We start from the raw sequence: 18,067 nt of genomic DNA, 5'->3' as shown, positions 1-18,067 counted from the left end.
GGCGCAGCCTTGCCCCCTACTCCAAGAAAGGGGTGCGGCTAAGGAGGGGGGGAGGAGTCCATCCTCCCCAAGGCACCTCGGAGGTGGCTTCCCCCTTGAGGACTCTTCCCTCTAGGGTTCCCTAGGCGCATGGGCCTCTTGGGGCTGGTGCCCTTGGCCCATGTAGGCCAAGGCGCACCCCCTACAGCCCATGTGGCCCCCCGGGGCAGGTGGCCCCACCCGGTGGGCCCCCGGGACCCTTCCGGTGGTCCCGGTACAATACCGATGACCCCGAAACTTGTCCCGATGGCTGAAACATGACTTCCTATATATAAATCTTTACCTCCGGACCATTCCGGAACTCCTCGTGACGTCCGGGATCTCATCCGGGACTCCGAACAACATTCGGTAACCACATACAAGCTTCCTTTATAACCCTAGCGTCATCGAACCTTAAGTGTGTAGACCCTACGGGTTCGGGAGACATGCAGACATGACCGAGACGTTCTCCGGTCAATAACCAACAGCGGGATCTGGATACCCATGTTGGCTCCCACATGTTCCACGATGATCTCATCGGATGAACCACGATGTCAAGGACTCAATCGATCCCGTATACAATTCCCTTTGTCTATCGGTATGTTACTTGCCCGAGATTCGATCGTCGGTATCCAATACCTTGTTCAATCTCGTTACCGGCAAGTCACTTTACTCGTTGCGTAACACATCATCCCGTGATCAACTCCTTGGTCACATTGCGCATATGATGATGTCCTACCGAGTGGGCCCAGAGATACCTCTCCGTTTACACGGAGTGACAAATCCCAGTCTCGATCCGTGCCAACCCAACAGACACTTTCGGAGATACCTGTAATGCACCTTTATAGCCACCCAGTTACGTTGTGACGTTTGGTACACCCAAAGCATTCCTACGGTATCCGGGAGTTGCACAATCTCATGGTCTAAGGAAAAGATACTTGACATTGGCAAAGCTCTAGCAAATGAACTACACGATCTTTTGTGCTAGTCTTAGGATTGGGTCTTGTCCATCACATCATTCTCCTAATGATGTGATCCCGTTATCAACGACATCCAATGTCCATAGCCAGGAAACCATGACTATCTGTTGATCACAACGAGCTAGTCAACTAGAGGCTCACTAGGGACATATTGTGGTCTATGTATTCACACGTGTATTACGATTTCCGGATAATACAGTTATAGCATGAATAAAAGACAATTATCATGAACAAGGAAATATAATAATAATACTTTTATTATTGCCTCTAGGGCATATTTCCAACAGTCTCCCACTTGCACTAGAGTCAATAATCTAGTTCACATCGCCATGTGATTAAACTCACAGGTCACATCGCCATGTGACTAACACCCAAGAGTTTACTAGAATCAGTAGTCTAGTTCACATCACTATGTGATTAATACTCAATGAGTTTTAAGTTTGATCATGTTGCTTGTGAGAGAGGTTTTAGTCAACGGGTCTGAACCTTTCAGATCCGTGTGTGTTTTACAAATCTCTATGTCATCTCCTAGATGCAGCTACCACGCTATATTTGGAGCTATTCCAAATAATTGTTCTACTTGGAGCTATTCTAAATTGTTGCTCCATTATATGTATCCGATATCTCTACTCAGAGCTATCCGGATAGGTGTCAAGCTTGCATCGACGTAACCCTTTACGACGAACTCTTTTACCACCTCCATAATCGAGAAAAATTCCTTAGTCCACTAATTTCTAAGGATAACTTTGACCGCTGTCCTGTGAGCCATTCTTGGATCACTCTTGTACCCCTTGACTGACTCATGGCAAGGCACACTTCAGGTGCGGTACACAGCATAGCATACTGAAGAGCCTACGTCTTAAGCATAGGGGACGACCTTCGTCCTTTCTCTCTATTCTGCCGTGGTCGAGCTTTAAGTCTTAACTTCGTACCTTACAACTCAGGCAAGAACTCCTTCTTTGACTGGTCCATCTTGAACACCTTCAAGATCATGTCAAGGTATGTGCTCATTTGAAAGTACCATTAAGCGTTTTGATCTATCCTTATAGATCTTGATGCTCAATGCTCAAGCAGCTTAATCCAGGCTTTCCATTAAAAAACACTTTCAAAATAACCTTATATGCTTTCCAGAAATTCTACGTCATTTCTGATCAACAATATGTCAACAACATATACTCATCAGAAATTCTATAGTGCTCCCACTCACTTCTTTGGAAATACAAGTTTCTCATAAACTTTGTACAAACCCAAATTTTTTTTGATCATCATCAAAGCATACATTCCAACTCCGAGATGCTCACTCCAGTCCTTAAAAGGATCGCTGGAGCTAGCATACCTTTTAGCATCCTTAGGATCGACAAAACTTTTCTGATTGTATTGCATACAACCTTTCCTTACGAAAACTAGTAAGGAAACTTGTCTTGACATCCATCTGCCAGATTTCATAAATGCAGCTAATGCTAACATGATTCCGACGGACTTTAAGCATCGCTACGGATGAGAAAAACTCATCGTAGTCAACTCCTTGAACTTGTGAAAAACTTTTCGCCACAAGTCGAGCTTCATGGACGGTGACATTACCATCCACGTCCGTCTTTTTCTTAAAGATCCATTTATCTTAATGGCTTGCCGATCATCGGGCAAGTCCACCAAAGTCCATGGATCCGTTCTCGGATTTTATGGCCTCGAGCCATTTATCGGAATCCGGGCCCACCATCGCTTCTCCATAGTTCGTAGGTTCATTGTTGTCTAGCAACATGACCTTCAAGACAGGATCACCTTACCACTCCGAAGTAGTACGTGTCCTTGTCGTCCTACGAGGTTTGGTAGTGACTTGATCCGAAGTTTCATGATCAATATCATAAGCTTCCACTTCAATTGGTGTAGGTGCCACAGGAACAACTTCCTGTGCCCTGCCACACACTAGTTGAAGAGACGGTTCAATAACCTCATCAAGTCTCCACCATCCTCCCACTCAACTCTTTCGAGAGAAACCTTTCCTCGAGAAAGGACCCGATTCAAGAAACAATCCATATTGCTTTCGGATCTGAATTAGGAGGTATACCCAACTGTTTTGGGTGTCCTATGAAGATGCATTTTATCCGCTTTGGGTTCGAGCTTAATCCTGAAACTTTTTCACATAAGCGTCGCAGCCCCAAACCTTTAAGAAACGACAACTTAGGTTTCTCTAAACCATAATTCATACGGTGTCATCTCATCGGAATTACGTGGTGCCCTATTTAAAGTGAATGTGGTTGTCTCTAATGCCTAACCCATGAACGATAGTGGTAATTCGATAAGAGACATCATGGTACGCACCATATCCAATAGGGTGCAACTATGATGTTCGGACACACCATCACTCTATGGTGTTCCAGGCGGTATTAATTGTAAAACAATTTCCACAATGTCTTAATTGTGTGCCAAAACTCGTAACTCAGATATTCATCTCTATGATCATATCATAGACATTTATCCTCTTGTCACAATGAACTGCTACTTCACTCTGAAATTACTTGAACCATTCAATAATTCAGACTTGTGTTTCATCAAGTAAATATTCTCAACATCTACTCGAATCATCTGTGAAGTAAGAACATAACGATATTCACTGCATGCCTCAGCACTCATTGGACTGCACACATCAAAATGTGTTACTTCCAACAAGTTGCTATCTTGTTCCATCTTATTGAAACCGAGGCTTTTCAGTCATCTTGCCTATGTGGTATGATTTGCATATCTCAAGTGATTCAAAATCAAGTGAGTCCGAACGGTCCATTTGCATGGAGCTTCTTCATGCATATACACCAATAGACATGGTTCGCATGTCTCAAACTTTTCAAAAACGAGTGAGCCCAAAGATCCATCAACATGGAGCTTCTTCATGCGTTTTATACCATTATGACTTACATGGCAGCGCCACAAGTAAGTGGTACTATCATTACTATCTTATATCTTTTGGCATGAAAATGTGTATCACTACGATCGAGATTCAATAAACCATTCCTTTAGGTGCATGACCATCGAAGGTATTATTCAAATAAATAGAGTAACCATTATTCTCCTTAAATGAATAACCGTATTGCGATAGACATAATCCAATCATGTCTATGCTCAACGCAAACACCAAATGATAATTATTCTGGTTTAATACTAATCTTGATGGTAGTGGGAGCGTGCGATGTTTGATCACATCAAACTTGGAAACACTTCCAACACATATCATCAGCTCACCTTTAGCTAGTCTCCGTTTTATTCCGTAGCTTTTATTTCGAGTTACTAACACTTAGCAACCGAACCGGTATCTAATACCCTGGTGCTACTAGGAGTACTAGTAAAGTACACATCAACATAATGTATATCCAATATACTTCTATCGACTTGCCAGCCTTCTCATCTACCAAGTATCTAGGGTAATCTGCTCCAGTGGTTGTTCCCCTTATTACAGAAGCACTTAGTCTCGGGTTTGGGTTCAACCTCGGGTTTCTTCATTGGTGCAGCAGCTGATTTGCCGTTTCATGAAGTATCCCTTCTTTCCCTTGCCCTTCTTGAAACTAGTGGTTTCATCAACCATCAACAATTGATGCTCCTTCTTGATTTCTACTTTCGCGATGTCAAACAACGCGAATACCTCAAGGATCATCATCTCTATCCTTGATATGTTATAGTTCATCACGAAGCTCTAGCAGCTTGGTGGCAATGACTTTGGGGAAACATCACTATCTCATCTGGAAGATCAACTCCCACTCGATTCAAGTGATTGTTGTACTCAGACAATCTGAGCACAAGCTCAACGATTGAGCTTTTCTCCCTTAGTTTGCAGGCTAAGAAAATCGTCGGAGGTCTTATACCTCTTGACGTGGGCACGAGCCTGAAATCCCAATTTCAGCCCTCGAAACATCTCATATGTTCCGCGATGTTTCGAAAAACGTCTTTGGTGCATTAATTCCAAACCGTTTAACTGAACTATCACGTAGTTATCAAAACGTGTATGTCCGATGTTCATAACATCCACAAACGACGTTTGGGGTTCAGCACACTGAGCAGTGCATTAAGGACATAAGCTTTCTACTGTCCGCATAATCGCTACTTTCAACTTTCAACTATATTTTCTCTAGGAACATATCTAAACAGTAGAACTATAGCGTGAGCTACGACATAATTTGCAAAATCTTCTTGACTATGTTCAGGATAATTAAGTTCATCTTATGAACTCCCACTCAGATAGACATCCCTCTGGTCATCTAAGTGATCACATGATCCGAGTCAACTAGGCCGTGTCCGATCATCACGTGAGACGGACTAGTCATCATCGGTGAACATCTTCATGTTGATCGTATCTACTATACGACTCATGCTCGACCTTTCGGTCTCCGTGTTCCGAGGCCATGTCTGCACATGCTAGGCTCGTCAAGTTAACCCTAAGTGTTTTCGCTGTGTAAAACTGTCTTACACCCGTTGTATGTGAACGTAAGAATCCATCACACCCGATCATCACGTGGTGCTTAGAAGCGACGAACTGTAGCAACGGTGCACAGTTAGGGGAGAACACTTCTTGAAATTTTGTAAGGGATCATCTTATTTACTACTGTCGTCCTAAGTAAACAAGATGCATAAACATGATAAACATCACATGAAATCAAATAGAGTAGTGACATGATATGGCCAATATCATTTTGCTCCTTTTGATCTTCATCTTCGGGGCTCCATGATCATCATCGTCACCGGCATGACACCATGATCTCCATCATCATCGTGTCTTCATGAAGTTGTCACGCCAACGACTACTTCTACTTCTATGGCTAATGCGTTTAGCAATAAAGTAAAGTAAGTTACATGGCGTTCTTCAATGACACGCAGGTCATACAAAAATAAAGACAACTCCTATGGCTCCTGCCGGTTGTCATACTCATCGACATGCAAGTCGTGATTCCTATTACAAGAACATGATCAATCTCATACATCACATATCATTCATCACATTCTTCTTGGCCATATCACATCACATAGCATACCCTGCAAAAACAAGTTAGACGTCCTCTAATTGTTGTTTGCATGTTTTACGTGGCTGCTATGGGTTTCTAGCAAGAACGTTTCTTACCTACGCAATACCACAACGTGATATGCCAATTGCTATTTACCCTTCATAAGGACCCTTTTCATCGAATCCGTTCCGACTAAAGTGGGAGAGACTGGCACCCGCTAGCCACCTTATGCACCAAGTGCATGTCAATCGGTGGAACCTGTCTCACGTAAGAGTACGTGTAAGGTCGGTCCGGGCCGCTTCATCCCACAATACCGTCGAAACAAGATTGGACTAGTAACGGTAAGCATATTGAACAACATCAACGCCCACAACTACTTTGTGTTCTACTCGTGCAAAGAATCTACGCAATAGACCTAGCTCATGATGTCACTGTTGGGGAACGTAGCAGAAATTCAAAATTTTCCTACGCGTCACCAAGATCTATCTATGGAGAAACCAGCTACGAGTAGAAGGAGAGTGCATCTACATACCCTTGTAGATCGCTAAGCGGAAGCGTTCAAGTGAACGGGGTTGATGGAGTCGTACTCGTCGTGATTCAGATCACCGATGACCAAGTGCCGAACGGACGGCACCTCCGCGTTCAACACACGTACAGCCCGGCGACGTCTCCCACGCCTTGATCCAGCAAGGAGAGAGGGAGAGGTTGAGGAAGACTCCATCCAACAGCAGCACAACGGCGTGGTGGTGATGGAGGAGCGTGGCAATCCTGCAGGGCTTCGCCAAGCACCTACGGGAGAGGAGGAGGTGTCACGGGAGGGAGGGAGGCGCCAAGGGCTCAGGTATGGATGCCCTCCCTCCCCTCCACTATATATAGGGGCAAGGGAGAGGGGGGAGGCGCAGCCTTGCCCCCTACTCCAAGAAAGGGGTGCGGCTAAGGAGGGGGGGAGGAGTCCATCCTCCCCAAGGCACCTCGGAGGTGGCTTCCCCCTTGAGGACTCTTCCCTCTAGGGTTCCCTAGGCGCATGGGCCTCTTGGGGCTGGTGCCCTTGGCCCATGTAGGCCAAGGCGCACCCCCTACAGCCCATGTGGCCCCCCGGGGCAGGTGGCCCCACCCGGTGGGCCCCCGGGACCCTTCCGGTGGTCCCGGTACAATACCGATGACCCCGAAACTTGTCCCGATGGCCGAAACATGACTTCCTATATATAAATCTTTACCTCCGGACCATTCCGGAACTCCTCGTGACGTCCGGGATCTCATCCGGGACTCCGAACAACATTCGGTAACCACATACAAGCTTCCTTTATAACCCTAGCGTCATCGAACCTTAAGTGTGTAGACCCTACGGGTTCGGGAGACATGCAGACATGACCGAGACGTTCTCCGGTCAATAACCAACAGCGGGATCTGGATACCCATGTTGGCTCCCACATGTTCCACGATGATCTCATCGGATGAACCACGATGTCAAGGACTCAATCGATCCTGTATACAATTCCCTTTGTCTATCGGTATGTTACTTGCCCGAGATTCGATCGTCGGTATCCAATACCTTGTTCAATCTCGTTACCGGCAAGACACTTTACTCGTTGCGTAACACATCATCCCGTGATCAACTCCTTGGTCACATTGCGCATATGATGATGTCCTACCGAGTGGGCCCAGAGATACCTCTCCGTTTACACGGAGTGACAAATCCCAGTCTCGATCCGTGCCAACCCAACAGACACTTTCGGAGATACCTGTAATGCACCTTTATAGCCACCCAATTACGTTGTGACGTTTGGTACACCCAAAGCATTCCGACGGTATCCGGGAGTTGCACAATCTCATGGTCTAAGGAAAAGATACTTGACATTGGCAAAGCTCTAGCAAATGAACTACACGATCTTTTGTGCTAGTCTTAGGATTGGGTCTTGTCCATCACATCATTCTCCTAATGATGTGATCCCGTTATCAACGACATCCAATGTCCATAGCCAGGAAACCATGACTATCTGTTGATCACAACGAGCTAGTCAACTAGAGGCTCACTAGGGACATATTGTGGTCTATGTATTCACACGTGTATTACGATTTCCGGATAATACAGTTATAGCATGAATAAAAGACAATTATCATGAACAAGGAAATATAATAATAATACTTTTATTATTGCCTCTAGGGCATATTTCCAACACAAAGGTGCTGCCATACACAACATTTATGAAAGAACACACCTATATGGACCTCGGCTGTTAAACATCGCAGTATACGAGACTTGAGTATCCCTAGTAAGCTCGTGAAGAGAATACTGAGTACAACATATATGGCCCACATGTGGGGTAGGTTACTGGCAGGCATGTAGTGATTATGATTTGAGTGAAACTTCTTCACAAAAAACTTACAATTCAAGGCATAGTTCATTGTCAAGTTGTGAATGGATGTAGCTTAGAGTTCTAGATAGAAGTTCAACTTAATAATCTGTGGGGACCCCGACTCATAAGTCGTGATCACCGAATGCACGTGTACAGTGATCCCAGAGATCAATGCTCACTGAACACACAGAAGCTGAATAACAAGAGTCTTACATCCATACATATCGTATTACACAAGTAGGACCATTATGGTCAAGTCTTGATTATAACATTGCAGCGGAAATCTCCGTCGATAACTTGGACCCATGCCATCTGCCTTAACCCTACAAGCATTCTGACTGGGAAGCGTCCTAGCTCGCATGTTCGTCACCGAGGTACTCTTCTTCATATTATGTTCTTTCATGCCTGGCCAATAAAATAACCAGTGGCAAGCCAATGAGTACTTAGAATGTACTCGCAAGCAACCCATGTTTTGGTTCAAGATACGACAATGCATGATATAGGTAATTTTTTTTGCGCAAAGCTAGTTTTTTAGTGCAATGACATGTTCAACAACTCGTAAGACATGCATTAGGAGAATTCAAGTAACCAAGAGTACAGGTTACAGATATCAACACAAAGGGAGTGGGCTCCAACCCAACTCATCCATGTCAAGTCCTTTGACTTGACCCAAGTAGTTCTTCCCACACACACTGGTTTGTAAACAAGTGGATGTAGCCCAAGAGCGGTTACCCAACTGTCCTTGACCGTGGACACGGCTATTCGAATAGTTTTACACTCTGCAGAGGTTGCACACTTTACCCACAAGATCCGGGGAACTTCCGTGTCATCCACGACCCGCGGTACCTCAAGTACCCGAGGTAAGCACCCGATCACTATCTTTCCCTAGACGACACTAACATAGAGTCCACTCGATTGGCAGTAACCCCCGTGCCCAACATTTCACATCTTAAAATTGTGGAGCCTCGCTCTCATTTTCATCACATACCACAAGCACGGGGTACCAACGGTGTGTCCGGTGCCCTGTGAAGACAGTCATGGCCGCCCTACCTGGCACGATCCCGTCCCGAGAGAGAGCACCAACTCTCCCCCATCACTAGTAATGCGGGCTCCAAGCTAGTATCGGCCTAGGTAATCAATAATGCCCTTTCCCATACAAGGGTAGAGTGGTTGCGCATGTAAGGTTGGAATAACGGTCGCAACTTAAACCATTCCGTTTTGAAAACAACACACACACACTTGCCTCGGTACACCACTTTGTCATCAAGTGGCTACCCAACTCATCATCTCCCTCGGGCATAAGTGGCACCCGACGGGGTTTTCGAAAAGTCCTTTGAAAATACTTTGTCTCCATCACCATGCATATTCCCATCCCTTTTGCGTAGCACTACTTAGCATCCTATCTACTCCCACCGGCATAACCCTCATAAGGAGGTAGGGTCATGCACAATGCAAGTATCAACGAGGAAGTAACAGAGGCAACCCATCAAAGTGGTTACCATCTCATCATGATTCCGATGCAACACTAATAAAGTGCTATATGACATGCATAAAAAGGGTTTCATAAATATGGTCAAAGGGCTGCTTGCCCGTTTTAACAAAGTCTTCGAGGTCTTCAAATATCTCTGGTCCAACTCCAAGCATTTCGTCTACTTCGTCAACTATCGTCGAAAGTAACCATAATAAGCAACACAACAAGGCAGGAAATGGAAGTGCTCTAAAAATATTAATTTGACTTTTCTAGGACATCTCTGGTTATATGAAAATTAACCAGAGTGGTTTCATTGGAATTGGGTCAGTGGATATTTCTAAACATTTGGATATGATGGAATCAAGGGGTTTATGGATTTGCAAGAGGTGTACAGAAATATTATTTTGAAAAATGAGCAAGGATACCCATTTAACAAGGCATGATTTTAGAAGGATCTAGGAGTTGGTTTCACTGGTTTTGGAGTTCAAATGATTTCTCTATGAATTTGCAAAGTTGGCTATATATGAAGAAATAGACCATTATTTGAGGTGATACAGAAAGTATTAGTAAAAATGTTCAAAAACTAAGTTTTGAACTTATAGACATCTAGGATTTTGAATCATGGAATTTGGATCAAAATGGGCTCTCTGTGATTTTCTAAAGTTTATCACAGAAATGGAAAATAGGATTTTGATAAATATTTCTGAGGAGAATTTTTTTAGAAAAATGTGCAAATAGCACCATGTGATAGATCATGATTTGTGGATCCCCTAGAAATTTGAATCATCAAATTTGGATATCATTTGAATTATTTGTGGATTTTACAAGTTTACAGAAAAAGAAAAAGAAAAGGGGAAGGGTTTTACCCTTATCCTGCGCACTGGGCGAGGGATAGGCAGCGGGCCGGCCCAGCGGCTCAGCTGCGCGGGTGGCAGGGGCAACGTCGAAGGCGCCCCAGGCGGAGTACGCCTTCGTCGCGCGTGAAGCGGGTTTGCTCCCGGCCCGTCTCCACTTAAACGGGCGGGGCCCACCCACCGGGTCGCTGACGAGCGGGGCCCGATGCTCAGGACGTCTCCTACCTCCCACTCGAACAGAGCAGAGGCAGGAGAGGCGAGGCCGAGCGGGTGCCGGCGTTCACCCCAGCGTCACCGGCCATCCCCGGTGATGCCCAGCACACCGGCGGGTTCAGGAGGCCGAGATGCATCCGCCGAGGTGCGCCATGTCCACAGGGGTGGTCGGATGCGAGCGCACCATCGGCCGTGGCGGGCGAAGCTGGCGGTGGTGATGGAACTCCATGGAACAGCCACAGGGAGGAGAGGGAGAAGCACGGGAGGGGCTTGCGGTGATGGTGGTGGTGCTCTAGTGCGGTCCAGAGGGAAGGAGGAGGAGAGGTGGGCATGAATTTAGGCGGAGTCCAACGGCTCGGCTCCGGCCATGGGGAGCGATGGAGGGCTCGGGGAGAGGTTTGGCTTCGTCCCGTGGGTCTCTGGGAGGGAGAGAGGGCGAGTGGTGAGGAGAGGAGGGCTCGGGGAGGCCCTTAAATAGGCAAGCGACGGTCCACCGAGGACTCGTGCACCGACGAGCTCGTTGCCGTCACCACGGGTCACAGGAGCTCGTCGCGGTGTGTCTGGGGCGTTCCTGGATTCGGTCCAGAGCTAGGGGAGAGAAGAGAGAGAGAGCAGGGGGGCCAGGGGCACCGCGCGTGTGAGCTTGCTCACTGGTGCACTCGGGCGGCTGGCGCGCGTGCGAGCAGGGGCAGGAGGAGGGAGAAGGAGGAGGGGGCCGACCGGCTGTCGTGTTGAGGACGCCGAGGAGCATCATCGGGCGCGCTGGGGAGGCCCGAGGTGGCCGGAGGTGCTTGGCAGGGGGTGGCTACAGTGCGGGAGCGCACTGTAGCGCGCTCCAGAGCACCCAAATGGCATGCCATGGCATTTTATATGCCTTGTGGGCGCGGACACTAATGTCTGGTAGCTCTAGGAGGGAGTAAAGAATGGGGAGGAAGCATTGGATGCCATGGAGGGCCACTGGAATGAGGAGGGAGGTGAGAAAGGAGAAGAATGCTGCTGTCCAGAAGGGTAAATGGGGGTGTTTCACCCCTCAATCATTGAGCTGAGGCCAGGAAAGAGTTACTGGAGATAGGAGAAGACTAGGAGGAGATGTGGTAAAAAGTTGAGCTCAAGAAGAATAGTGTAAGTGGTCAAAATGGTGATTTTTGAAAAGTGGCAAAAGGTGTTTGATGCAAATTTGGGCAAGCAAATTAACTCCACTTGACATGAGAATTAACAGGATCAAGTGTCACACATAATTGTGGTTGACCACCAAGTTTGAGTCCATTTTGAGAAAGTTGCCAATGCAACTTTTGTAAACCCTAGAAATCAGCAGAAATGGCTTTACCAAGATTTAGTCATGCAAATCTATTCTCCTTGATGCACCACTTGGTGTAGTGTCATCATTTAAGGATTTGAACATGTCCACAAAAATTCAGATCAAAAGGACACACTTGGCAATGTAGAGTTGTTCAAATTTGGTTCTGGACAGAAAGGGTTTTGGGGTACTTTGATCAAGATAACATTCTCTCCAACTTGTGCCATTTGGTCCAGATGCATTATTACACCATTTGAGCATGTGCACCAAGTTTGAGAGCATTTGGACATGTTTGACAGTGCAAAAATGTTCAAACTTGAAAAAGGACAGAAGTGGTTTTGAGAGGGTTTCATGGGGTTATACTATTCTCCATGACATGGTACTTGGCAAAATCATCAAAAATGTCATATGTGACATGTTAGAATTTTCTTGTAGTTTTATGAAAATATTTCCTGTAGAAATATTTCAAATCCTTGAAATGAGCAGAAATGGTTTTGGGAGGTTTTGTCCAATATTTTGATCATGACCATGTGTTGAAACTCATATATATGAAAAATATATGTCCATTGAGTCTCCCTAATTTTTCTCAAATTTTTTTAAAGCTTTAAAATAATTTTAACCTATTAAAGACCATTTTTGGCCTTAAGAAAAAGTCTTTAAATCAAATAAGAAAATAACTTTTAAAATTATATTTTTATGGTTTCTGGGTATCCTATATCTAATAGGAGTCAAACATATTTTTGGAAAGATTTTTTACTGCCCTGAATTAAGTACTTGCAGTACAAATCTTAATTCAGGGGTTTTTGGAAAACTAATTTTTGAAAATACTTTCTGGCCAAATTATTTTTGTAAGAAAATACTATATGGCTCTATACACATGGGATGATCATTGGTTCAAGAGTTTGGAGCAAGGAGATGAAGTATAGGAGTTGGAGGATTTATTTGATTTTTAGAGCACTTGCAAACAACAGACAAAATCCAAACAAGGCAAGGTCCAAAACACTCAATTTTTTTTGTCAAAACCACATTTTATCATGATTTATTAGCTTAAATGTTGTGGCATGAAAATTAGGGTGTGACATAATCTCTACCGAAACACTGGTATATTAAACAAGTAGCGAAATTAGAAAAAAAAATCTCTAATTGAACATTTGAAATATGGCGGGGCATTGTTAGAATAAATGGGTTGGCCCATGAATATTTCCAGGAACCCAACTAAACCTCAAAGACCATGAATAATTGGCAAGACGTGATGCAAATGTTTAGTCCATACTGCTAGTGGAGGCGGTGTGAGACATCTTTATAACATGTTATCCGCACAACACTAAGTGATTGATGTAAGAAGAGAAAGAGAGCACCATACATGCTCACCTCACTTGGTCGAGGCGAAGGGCACGAGCATGTAATATGTGTGTTAATATAGAAACCCGGTTAGTGGCATTACATGAGCATAACTTCTTTTTATCATTTTATTTTTCTTGGTTCCTTGACAGACAGTTGATTGTTTTCTTGACCCGTAAGTTGAAAAATCAAGTCAGTTAAGATTGTGAATCGTAACATGATAGGGTTCACACACACACACACCCCAATACGAGTTAGGGTTTGCCTCATCTCACTACTTGTGTTGTCATAGTAGTCTACTTCATTTTGAATGCCAGCATGCACCGGCAATCCAGATTCTATTCGGCGCCTTAAACGTCATTTACATACTATTTAGTCAACCGGTGCACACCCCCTCCCTCTGGGCCGACCCATTTACACGCTGTTTCCGAGAGGCACAGCTGTGACTCTCGCGAAAGCACAATCGTGCCTTTTGTGGAAGCAAAACTGTGACTCTCGTGAAAGGAAAAAAAAGACACGTTTTTTTCGTTTCCGAAAGGCACGACCGTGACTCTCGTGAAAGCAAAATCGTGCCCCTCGTGGAAGAAAAACCGTGACTCTCGCGAAAGAAAAAGAAAAAAAGGTGTTTTTTCGTGATTTTTTTTTCGAATTGTTTTTTGGTCGAAAAGCTAAGAAAGACCGGTGAAAAAACAAAACCTCGAAAAAACCTGAAAAATAACCGTTTAAATAGCCGAAAACGCGTGCGGAAAAATAAAAAAAATCCAGAAGGAGCGCCTAGAGTGCGACACGTGGCAAATGGCTGAGAGCGCGCCAAGTGGCGCTGATCGTTGCGTGGCTCCCAAAGGAACGCTCGTTAACCAGTGGCTCCCGACAGCAGGTCTCCGAAAAGGGAAAAAAAAAAGAGCTTCGGGCTTCTCCCTTTGTAATCGGCCCGCTAAAAGCGGCAATAGGCCTGGCCCATACGGTGGGAGGGACCTAGGTCCACGTCTTGCTTTCTTTTTCCAACTTATAGCAAGAATCGCATACCTCTCCCGTGCCAGGCAGTCTCCCCTTCCCTCCCTCCCCCCGCCGCCGCCACCCACAAACCCTAGAAACCCTAGCACCCCCTCGCCCGCGGCAGCCATGGCGGAGCACGACCTGACGGCGAGCGTGGCGGCGTGGATGGACCCCCACCTGGTGCTCCCGGTGCTGGAGTTCCTCCAGGAGCGCGGGGTGTACGCCGACGAGGAGATCCTGCGGGGCAAGATCCGCCTCCTCGGCGGCACCAACATGGTCGACTACGCCATGGACATCCACAAGTCGCTCCACGGCACCGACGACGTCCCCGCCGACATGGTCGCCCGCCGCTCCGAGGTCGTCGAGAGGCTCCGGGCCCTCCAGGAGGCCGTCGCGCCCATCGTCGCCTTCCTCTCCAGCCCGCAGCTCGTGCAGGAGCTCCACGCCGACAAGCAGTACAACCTCCACATGCTCCAGGAGCGCCACCAGATCGGCCCGGACCAGATCGAGGCACTCTACCAGTACGCCAAGTTCCAGTACGAGTGCGGGATGTACTCGGACGCCGCCGATTTCCTGTCCCAGTACCGCGCTCTGTGCACCAACAGCGAGAGGAGCCTGAGCGCCCTGTGGGGGAAGCTGGCGGCCGAGATACTGATGCAGAACTGGGATGTCGCGCAGGAGGAGCTCAACAGGCTCAAGGAGATGATTGATTCCAGCAGCTTCACCTCGTCGCCTGTCAACCAGCTCCACAGCAGGATATGGCTCATGCACTGGAGCCTCTTCATCTTCTTCAACCATGAGAATGGAAGGAACGGGATCATCGACCTCTTCTTCCAGGACAGGTACCTCAATGCTATCCAGACCAACGCTCCCCATCTTCTGAGGTACCTTGCTGCTGCAGTTGTTGTGAACAAGAGGAGAAGGAACATGCTTAAGGAACTCATCAAGGTCATCCAGCAGGAGCAGAACAGCTACAAGGATCCCATCATTGAATTCCTGGAGTGCCTGTATGTCAAGTATGATTTTGATGGCGCTCAGCAGAAGCTTGTCGAGTGCGAGCAGGTTATACTGAATGATCCTTTCCTGGGAAAGCGCGTCGAAGAGAGGAATGGCATTGCTGTTCCTCTGAGAGACGAGTTCCTTGAGAATGCTCGCCTGTTCATCTTTGAGACCTACTGCCGTATACATCGCTGCATAGATATTGGTGTGCTTGCGGAGAAGCTGAACATGACCTATGATGAAGCCGAGTTGTGGATAATGAACATGGTCAAGAGTTCCAAGCTAGATGCCAAGATTGATTCTGTGACGGGAACTCTCATCATGACGACCAATTGTGTTGATGTCCATGAGCAGATTATTGAGAGCATGAAGAACCTCAATGCCAGGACCTACATGCTGGCAAAGAGTGTTGTGGATCCAGGGCATGCAGCAGCACAGCAGGCTGCTCGGTGAGACCAACAGATGATCTGCAGCTTTGAGGCGGTAAAAATCACTTTGGGAACTTCGTTGTTAGGCAGTGACTTTGTTGCTAGTATTTGAATCACATTGCTACAGCTTATGCTGATGTTTTGAATGCTTTGTACTCCTTTTCCTCAAGTTTATCGTCCTATGAATTAATACTGCAAAAGACGTTTAACGCATTTCCTTGCTGTGGTGTCATTGCATGTTTTACTGTCTGTCTTGGCTTGTCTGCAATCATCTTTGAGCTCTCTGTTGTCTGCCTAGCCTGTTAAACATTTTTAAGGTTTACAGTTAAGTCCGTAAGTGTCCTATAAGGCTGTAGCGTGTGTGTATGTGTGATGGGTCATCTTCCTGCACAGTTTCTCTTGATTTGAAGCAAACAACTAGGAGAGCATATATTCTACTCCATAGTTTGTAGTGGAATCTCTAAAGAGACTTATATTTAGGAATGGAGGGAGTAGTTATTACAAATAACTAACTACTGGAATGCATATAGCAATTACAAGGCACATAGACGTGCTCCAGCTGCACAATGCATCATGGTGGAGTCAAATTCTGTTTAGTGTTTGGAGGCATTCATAATATGCATGGATCCTGTTTTTTGATGGAACCAAGTTTGCGCTGAAATCGGGACCGAGTTTTGCTCAAAGCTATGTATGTGTGTCCTGAGGCTTGTAGCGCTGTATGTGTGTCCTGAGTCTGTGTGGCATAGGGGGGCCTATCCGTAGCAATTATCTAGGATTATTTGGCTCATCAGCACTGGGGCTACACACCATTTGAACTACCGTTGTTCCATGTATAAGTTACTACTGGATTGCATTGCAATTACAGGGCACATACTTAACTCTGGCTGCCCTATCAATCATGGTGCAGTCAAATTTTGATTAGTGGTACCCTCGAATTTTTTTTTGATTAGTGTTTGGATGCATTCATAACACGCATGGATCATGTTAACATTTTCTAGATCAGTTTTGCTAAAGCACATCTAGATGTGCAATAAGTATTGCACATCTAAGTCCTATGTCATTGATCTTATGTTGAGATTCGTGTGGATATTTTCTTTTCTTTTTTCTTTTCCTCTTTATGCTTGATTCACTCACTTAGATGTGCAATAACTAGAGCACATCTAGATGTGCCCTAGACACATCCTTTCTAGATTTACAGTCAAGTCAGTAGGGGTCCTGAGGCTGTAGCGTGCGTGTATGTGTGTCATCAGGACTGCCTTAAGGGCTACTCCATCATTCCTGGGACTATGTGGCTCATTAACCATTGTTGTTCCATGTAGAAGTAACTACTGGAATGCATTGCAAATATAGGGCACATAGACTGGCACCAGTTGCCCTATGAAACTGTAAGGGCATGTACAACGCCGGTGCTTAGGCTGGGCGCTAGGCTTCAATTCCTGGCTGTTATGACTGAATCCCGATGGATCAGAGGATTTTCCCCATTTTTCGACATGCCGGCCCCATTCTCTTCAATCGGTTGGTTTACTGAGATCCCAAGCTCTCCGGCCGAGGACAGCGAGGCTGGTCCTCCAGACTAAATTCTAGGATTTGTCATGTGTTAAACTGTTGTCATGCTTTCAGATGCACGGCAGTGACAGTTTGGTGTCGTTGAGATTGATGACGATGACGATGTTCTTGCCCCCCGAAAAGTGGCATTGAACTCACGAAGTAGCTAGTGTTGAAATTGGTGTCCATCACTACTGCTTTTTTATGTTGTCCCGTGGAAGGACTATGAATTCTTTAGCGAGAGCAATATGGCAAACTTTTCACTGCAAAAAAAAAAGAAAAGAATCTTCCATGTTAGCATGAATCTCTCGCGGATTATGGATCAGGAGGACTGTCTGCAAGTTGCTCAATCAGGATAATCCCATTTCTAACAGAATATGAATAATATTCTGTGGCTTATGAATTAGTCACGTTTCTAAGCTAACATGCGTATATTGTGTACTTGTCTGTAGCATTGCCGGTCTTCTTCTTTTTAGCATTGCCGGTCTGGTGGATTGATTTTTTTTTTTGAAACGAGGCAAAAGGCTTGCCATTTCAATTGATTAAGAAGAAGTGAGAATTGCCTGGTTAATGGACGGAAAAC

General features: G+C 45.7%; 1 protein-coding gene across 1 annotated transcript; it reads left to right on the top strand.

Moving 5' to 3' along the window:
• Window positions 1–14,539: 14,539 nt before the first annotated feature.
• Window positions 14,540–16,152, top strand: LOC123104144 (eukaryotic translation initiation factor 3 subunit E). The gene has a single exon (XM_044525898.1). The coding sequence runs from the start codon at window positions 14,639–14,641 to the stop codon at window positions 15,962–15,964; it is 1,326 nt and encodes a 441-aa protein (XP_044381833.1). The 5' UTR covers window positions 14,540–14,638; the 3' UTR covers window positions 15,965–16,152.
• The last annotated feature ends 1,915 nt before the right edge of the window (window positions 16,153–18,067 follow it).

Source organism: Triticum aestivum, chromosome 5A (genome assembly GCF_018294505.1).
Source record: "Triticum aestivum cultivar Chinese Spring chromosome 5A, IWGSC CS RefSeq v2.1, whole genome shotgun sequence".
In the NCBI taxonomy this organism is placed as follows: Eukaryota; Viridiplantae; Streptophyta; class Magnoliopsida; order Poales; family Poaceae; genus Triticum; species Triticum aestivum.
Note: the sequence above shows the minus strand (reverse complement) of the source record. Positions and strands in the feature narration are given on the sequence as shown.

Excerpts from the sequence above, each read along its gene's own strand:
- LOC123104144 (XM_044525898.1), top strand. The coding sequence starts at position 14,639 with ATGGCGGAGCACGACCTGACGGCGAGCGTGGCGGCGTGGATGGACCCC.